Source organism: Amphiura filiformis, chromosome 11 (assembly GCF_039555335.1).
Source record: "Amphiura filiformis chromosome 11, Afil_fr2py, whole genome shotgun sequence".
NCBI lineage: Eukaryota > Metazoa > Echinodermata > Ophiuroidea > Amphilepidida > Amphiuridae > Amphiura > Amphiura filiformis.
The window spans coordinates 51,536,084-51,544,465 of NC_092638.1; the positions used below are offsets into that span (position 1 = coordinate 51,536,084).

The following is an 8,382-nucleotide window of genomic DNA, read 5'->3' on the forward strand; positions in this document are numbered from 1 at the left end:
GATGGGTACGACAACAACTGGAGGCTGATTATCCTGGAAAGAAAGTGTTATTAGTTAAAGACCATGCCCATCAGTTGGATGAAAAGTATGACACCATTCCACCTGGATTTCGACACGCTTTTCTGATTCGACATCCGTATAAAGTGTTGCCCTCGTGGAAACGTCTAGTCACCAAATTGCACAACATGGATAAACGATACTACGAATTGGAATGATCTGCAGAAAGAAAGAGATATACCAAATGGCTACGAGATGCAGTTAAAGCTTCTCAAGTATGTACAAGAACATCTTGATCCCAACCCTGTCATCCTAGACGCTGATGACCTTCAGAATAACCCTTCTTCAATATTGAGTCAATTCTGTCAGACTGTTGGAATACCCTATAGTGACAGTCTATTGGAATGGCCGGCGGATGGAGACATCATGAAAACATGGATTAGTTCTCGTATTGTTCTACAAGGGAGTCTGTTGGAGAATGAAGGGGGTTATTTTAATAAAGCCATGAACAGCAGCAGGTTTCTTCCAGTCACAGCAACACCCAAACGCAGCGAATTGTCACAAGATATTCAGGAAGCTGCAGATTACTCTATGCCTTTCTATGAAAAAATGTACCAAATGCGTCTAAAACCGTAAAGCTAAACTTTTTGCCACTAAGAAGGGATACGCACTAAAGAACTTAAAAGAAGGGATGCGAACATAGACAATAATGATTTTCGCAGCAATGTACTCAATTAAATGTTATGATTTGGATTTCTAGGAGTATCATGACCATGATGACGCTACGCTACACTTCAAGTGAAGATGAACTTGTTTGTTACAAAATGTAGAACGTTTGAGACATATTTTTTGGGGGGAGGGGGGGGGGGAATTTCTGCCCTGTAAAATAAGACGTATGTAACGCGGACTAAATGATTGGGGTTTAACAACTTGAACAGGAAGCGGACCGGCATGATATTTTTTTAAACTATCCATCTGATGTCAAAAAAAATATCAAAAGTCAAACAGTATCGAAGGCTGATATTTAATGTCCACTGAACGGTGTAAAGGTCGGTAAGTTATGGGATTTGTACTTGTATAGGGATCTGATGCCTTACTCAAACCAAGATTTTGTTTTAGTGTACAGTGTGGGCCGGGGAATTCACTTTATCATAATACAAAAAGTATTCAGGAAATCAAAGATATTTGACGTAAAATTTGTAGTGTAAAATAATCCCGGGGGTTCACTCCCATTGTGGCCTGTACACCATCAGCGATAATAAAAACGCGGAAAAGGGTTTTTCGTGGGTAGGCACGTTACGTGCGTATCGTGTTTAGGCTGTCAAAAACATGGAAAAAATGGGAAAAGGTTAGCAAAATTGCAAATGCTAATACGCGGAAATACATTATGGTATGTGTGCTGGGTGGTGTCACTTTTGGATGCATTACACCAGATTCATTTCCAGAACTTATACGAATCACCAAAAAGGGTAAGAAAACCATAAAATGTTCATTGCCAATCGTACTACTACTATCTGTCCCCGGGTTGGCAAATTTCAAAATGCCTAAAAATGCTTGCCCCCGCCCACCTGCCACAACATCATCATCCCCTCCCCTTGCACATACAAATTTAAGGGAACCCAATTTGCAAATGGTCTAGATGTAAAATGTGAGCATAATGAGCAGGAAATTTTGCATATTGGAACGTTTGCATACTGTTTTATAAGGTATCCCATTTTTGCGTGTCAAGTTCTCACCCCGGGTTTCCCACCTTCCCGACCTGCCAACCCCCCCCCCACTTATTTTACCCTGCCAAAAATAACTTGCCCTTTGTATTTTACCCCAGACAAAAATTGCTTGCCCCTCCTTTTCTTTTTGCCCGGGGACAGATAATTACTACACAGTCCCTTGTGATCCATAGCACATTGGGCCTAAAAACAATAACTGTTTGATTGTCGTAACATAAACAAAAAAATAGGGTAGGTAGGTCATAATATAGGTCGGGATTATTTTGTTGTTGTTGTGTTTTTTTTTGGGTTTTTTTACATTTTAAGTTGTAAATTTCGTTTGATAAAGGCTTTGAGGCTTCATTTTTTTCTTCTTTTTTATTTATTTATTTATTTATTTTTTTTTTTGTCAAAAAAGACAAAAAAGTCAGGGTCGGGCCTATCGGGTTACGTCAATCAAACAATTTTTTTAAGCCTTCAATGTTTTCATTTTGCTTTTCTTTGTAGGTGGACTATTCACATTCTGCATGACCGAATATATAACCAAAACACAAACGATCTACCCCAAATTTTTTCAAGACAATGTTGAGGCAGATTTACAGGCTCTTGTAGCAGAAGGACTTTGTTCAAAGTGGAGCAAAGAACCTATAACATACTACGAAACAAGCAGGGAACATGGAAAAGAAAAAGGAGATGTATATATTCTTACGGTTGCTTAGATTGTGATCATGTGGTTTATTATAGCTGTGTAGCTCAGCCTTTGGACTGAAACTTTCGTTCGTTGGTGTGTGCTGTGTGGTGTACTCATAACTGTAGGGTCACGGGCCAGCTTTGGGGCAAAATAAAAAATTGGGGGAAGACGACAAAAAATTTTTGTTTGCATCATTTTGACTCTAGTATTATTGGTGGGATATACATGTACATTGTACACAATACGTTTCTTTAGACCATAGACCCTAATATGGTCACCCTAATACTAGGTCTATGTTTAGACAGACTGTAGATTATCATGTAGGCCTAAAGTCTTTGAGGTTCCCCTTTCCCCTTTTCTTTTCATTTACCTTCCGATTTTCTCTTTCTTTTTTGTCAGAGGGGCACCTTTTTATGCTGGTTATGCTACAAGCGGGAATACAAACAAGAAATCTCACATTCCAACTACCTACATATTAAAGGCAGCTGTTAGTCAAAGTTGGAAATGGTGGATAGTGGATACCAAGCTTCATTTTACCAGAAATGGGAGGGGCATTTTCACTTTTTGAGATATTGAAAAATGCACATCAAAATAAGCTTTACATTGATAATGGCTAAATGTACATTAGCCTTGTTTGCAAGGTAGTAACAATCAGTGAAAGATCTGGAAAATCCTTAGTTTTCTATTTTGAAGTTGTTTTTGAGCGGTTCATTCAAACCTTTTATAAACATTTAGGCCTACTAACTGTTGTATTATATAAAGGTCATGAAAACCTTTTTGTTAAGTGTTATACAAAAAAAAACACTACAACAACATTTTTCAAATGTTGTAAAAATGTTATTGCAGAATATTTTTTCGCAAACATTTTCACAAAATATTTTTTCAACACTTAATAACATTAAATGTTTGAATGTTTGGCATCAAGTTGTCAAAAATTAAATGTTTTCTGTATAACGTTTTTGTTTTCTGGTGTACACATACTCGTACCAATATAGTTCCTGCATAGTCTTCTTTCAGAACAAGTTCAGGCAAGACAAAAAAAAGACCTGATTTAAGGGGGTACTACACCCCTGACCAATTTTGTGCCTAATTTTGCATTTTTCTCAAAACTTTTATCGCATTGGTGACAAGTAAGATATGTATATTATAGGGGCAAGGACTACAACTACTGCACTAAAGATTCAGCAACTCAAGGCAAGTAGTTACATGTATTGATTTATTGATCAAATATTGGGTTTCCCTCATTTTTGACTGTAACTCTACAACTGTTGTGTGTGCTGAAATAAAATTTCCAGTGCAGTAGTTGTAGTCCTTGCCCGTATAATACATGTAAACATACCGTAAAACCCCGTCTACAAGGATATACCTAAGAAACGCCCTCAATAAAATTGGTTGCTTGTTGTATTTGGAGTTTGAGCAAATATATACTGGCACTGGGAGGCTATGCATTCCATCTAAGTATGTTGTAACACCAATCAATTGTATTGACATAATAACGACTGTTTCGTATATCAGGATCGTATAGCTCAATTGATAGAGCGTCAGACTTTGGAACTGAAGACATGCTGAAGAGAGCATGGTCCGGGCACCGGTTCCGTTTTTTCATTCTCGTTTAATTTTAACTTTTGACATGTTCTTTTTATCTTTCTTCAAATCTACCTTTCTACTTTTAATTTTAGGTGTGTTTTTTTGTGTTTTTTAGTTTTTTATAGTTTTTTAGTAATTTTGTGGTTTTATAGAAACTAGTAAAAGCATTTATTCTAAATAATAGCGAAACCCACGGTTAGACAGATGTGTTGTAACTACTTGTCTGTCCTCGTCTTTGCAATAAAAACCTATGTTGCACCTTTGTGCCATCCCAATTCTTCAGGAATAGTAGGTAGGGTGCGTTTTTGGCTTAAGCACGATTTTGTTTCTACTTGAAATGAAATCAAAATAAATATTCTTCTGTTGCCACAATTGCAGTTTTTTCAATAAAAAAAATAGATGAGGAATAATAATTATTCCATATCTATTGTCCCATCAAGAATAGAGTGTCTTCAAAAACTTCAATCAATTCATCTGACAAAGGAAACTATTCTGGTCATTCAATTTTGTTTCGCTTGCACCTGTTATATCACAGGCGTTGGTAGAGAAGGCACACTTCTCTTGTCTTCACCGAAGTAGTGATGTAAACACTAACATGATTAATTACCATAGCTAGCAATGGACATACACTATTTTTTGTTCCACTTGAACCCATACTATAGGCTATTCGCTGTCGATGTGACATAATTAATCGGATTAACTACCATAGCAATTGATGAATACAATTTCGAATATATAGCCCTGCACTTCATCGTTCACGTGGCACCTATGCATTAAACCATAGTTGTCAAAGAAATGCTAATCACTCGCCATGTAAGATTAGTATTTATGAAAAGAGTGGTATTCAATCTATGTTTGGTGACATACGCGGGTGATTAGTGCAATCTGCTTGATGGTAGTTATTGCGATTATTACGTCACTTCGACAGCGAATTGTAGTATAGACGAATCCAACAAGCCAAGTGATGGTCAGAATTTATTCGGCCATTATACGCTGGTGAAGTTGCGTAATTAATCGGATTAATTACCATAGCAATAGGTGAAAACAATTTTGAACATATCGCGCTGCGCTACAAGCAGGTTACACTCATCACCTGTACTGTGTATGTCTGCAATCATAGATTGAATACAATACTGGTCTTTTCAAAGATCTTACAGGTGCAGCATGATATGGTTCAATGAAGAGGTACCGCCTGAACGTATCAGTGTATAACGCGGTATATTCAAAAATTGTTTTCACCTATTGCTCCCGGCTATTGCTATGGTAGTTAATCCGATTATTACGTAACTTCGCCAGCGTATTGGAATAAAACAGGAGGATGTGAGTTCATAAGGGCAATGTCGGGGATTATAGGTCACAATCGATGTGGAGAGATGAGAGGTCCGACCAACAGCCATAGCGAATGGTTCATGTTCAACTAATTCCAGCGGACGGTCTGTGGCTAGTAAGGAATCGTCTTTGACCACATGCGCAGATCTGTCTCGTCAGGAAGATATTTAATATCCCGAATTTATAATAGGCCTATGCCTACCAGTTCCATCGTATAACCGATCTGCTAGAGAATATTTGTTACCATGTTTAATAAATTCGTATTTATCGTATAATAAAATGTAGCCAAATGTATATTATGTGTCACACGGTTTTCTGCTGAACCACTAGCAGGCTATGTTACCACATCTATGACAATGACAAAGGTGAATTTTGATGATTTTACGATCGTCCGGATGAGCAAATCACTGAATGGGTCTTTAGTTCCCTCCTCTCCTTATCCTGCCAATATTATATGAATCAAAGAAAAATAAAGAAAAAATAAAATTAAACAAGAAAAAAAGACAAAGAAAAGAAACAATAAAAGAAAAACAATAGAATAAATTAAACTAAATATATAAAAAAATGATCACGAAAGGAGTCTTTAGAAAATGCAAGAAAATATAAATGAAAAGTTTGAACAATATTTTGTTTATAAAAGTTTGTGTGACCGTGATGAGGCTCGAACTCACCATCTTCCGATCTAAAGAACCAAAGTCTTATGCCTTGCCAAGTGAGCTATGCTCGTGAGATGCGAAATAAAGATAAAATAATACATTGTATACCTGCTTGTGTCGGTAAATGATTTGCTCAAATTCCATAATGATATAATATTGTGGAGGGCGCTAGCGTGAAATATGCTATCATCACAGTCGCTTCTATTCCTTATAGACGGGTTTCTACGGTATCTTACCTGTCACCAATGCGCTATAATTTTTGAGAAAAATTCAAAAATAGGCACAAAATTGGGCAGGGGTGTAGTACCCCCATAACTAGCCAATCAGGACCCAAACTTAATACTGTGACTTCATTATGTATTTCATGTCCTGTCATAATCATACACTAAAATTTGTTGTCTGCATCACCTACTGTTGTATCTCAAACGGCTGCCTTGTATGATTGTTTTTATTATTTTCATTGTGATAAGGCCCTTCACAATTGATTCCGAGTTTACTGTTCAAGATTTTAAAAATAGGACGAGGTAGCTTTTAATTATTAATTATTAATTATCTATTATTTTCTTTATTTAGAATTAGTTGTCACAACCAATTATCAAACCGGCCGTTTTGACGGGAGTCGGCATTTAATTATTTTATTATTATGCTTACTTTTACACATAGTATAAGGTGTAGTTATGCTGTTTGTTTATTCATCATTATTGTTGATATGATTCATGTTAGAAAGTAGCAAGTAAAAGTCATTAAAAGCAATTTTAAAGGACAAATTGCAAAATATAAATAAAATAATTAAATATTTTGCAATTTTCAATTTCGGGTTGATAATTGGTTGTGATAACTAATACTAAATAAAGAAAATAATAGATAATTAATAATTAAAAGTCACCTCGTCCTATTTTTAAAATCTTGAACAGTAAAATGAGAATCAATTGTAAAGGGCCTTATGATGAGAGCAATAGCATAGGTATGGTCAGTGGCGTAGCCAGGAGTTTGGAACCGAGGGGGCACAACTTGTAAATGTACCGACGGAAATATTTTTTGCCGACGGAAGTTGTGACTTGTTGACCCAAATTTTTTTTTTCATGGTTTGAAAAATTGAAGAGCAAAAAAACAAAAACAAAAAAAAACAAGGATAATAGGCGGTACTATTACTACTAACATAAAAACACAAAATATTTATGTATAATTCACAATTTTTCATCATTTTTTTCTACAATTCTTCCCTTTTATTCTGTCACCCTAAATAAAAAATAGTCTATTGTTAACCCAATTTTTTTTCCACCAACGCCTTCCGTCTACCGACGGCCTTACATGAACCGACGGCCATCACGAGCGGGGGGCACCGGCCCCCTGCCCCCCTGCCCCCCCACTGGGTATGGTTTTTTAGTGGTGCAATGTGAGTTAACAGCTTATTTTTCTTAATTTGACTAGCCTATTGTTATTTTGGCTTATAATACTTATAATAAAGTTTAACACCGTGCAACCAGTTAAACTCATTTACCACCGCTTAGAAATTGGGCGATCCTTGTTATTGTTTACCGGGTCAGAGGTCAATCACCTCAGGGTACAGTACTAGGCCCCCTATTGTTCCTGTTATTCATAAATGACCTGCCAAACAACATCAGGAGTACTGCTAGATTATTTGCAGATGACTGCGTCATATATACATCTGGGAAGACCAGGAGAGAGATGGACATACTGCAGAAAGATTTACACCAGTTGGAAAAGTGGCAAGAGGAATGGGAGATGTCATTCAACCCAGCCAAGTGTTCAGTCATGAAGCTATCAACTAAGAAAGAAGCGCCCGACAGAAGTTACAACTTCTGTGGACAACCGCTGCAAGAGGTAGACTCTCACCCGGGGGGCACTCAACTTTTTTTTGGTAGGGGTGTGCCACCGCCAGTTTCGAACTTGAGCTCTAAGGAACTGATCGGCAGGTCAAAAAGGGGGGTCTAGGGAACTGATCGGTCGGTCAAAAAGGGGGGTCTTGAGAACTGTTTGACCGGCAAAAAGGGGGGTCTTGGGAACTGATCAGCGTTCATCATCAGCCGCCAAAATCTGAAAAATCTCGCAACTAAACCATGCAGGCCAAACCAGGGTTCAATTTTGTTGCGTTTTTGCCAGATTTTTGAAGGAATCGATTTCACTTTGAATTGTGCATTAAGTTATTAAATCAGGAAAACCATTAAATTTAATGCAAAATAGGTCTGGTTTGGCCTATTACGATGAAAATCTCAGCAAAACAAAATTGCAAAACAGCATTCGAATCAAAATTACTAGACCCTGCAGGCCTACAATCTATGCTATTAGCCTACTGATAATTATAGCAGCAGCTAGCAGCATTTAAAAAGCCCACCATAAAAACAAACCCACAGGAATATTTTTTTCAGTGCCGAAAAGAAAAACATTTTGACTA

General features: G+C 37.1%; 1 protein-coding gene across 1 annotated transcript; it reads left to right on the forward strand.

Annotated features, from left to right (window-relative positions):
- Window positions 1–252: 252 nt before the first annotated feature.
- Window positions 253–633, forward strand: LOC140163758 (uncharacterized). The gene has a single exon (XM_072187074.1). It carries the CDS (start codon window positions 253–255, stop codon window positions 631–633), a length of 381 nt encoding a protein of 126 aa, XP_072043175.1.
- The last annotated feature ends 7,749 nt before the right edge of the window (window positions 634–8,382 follow it).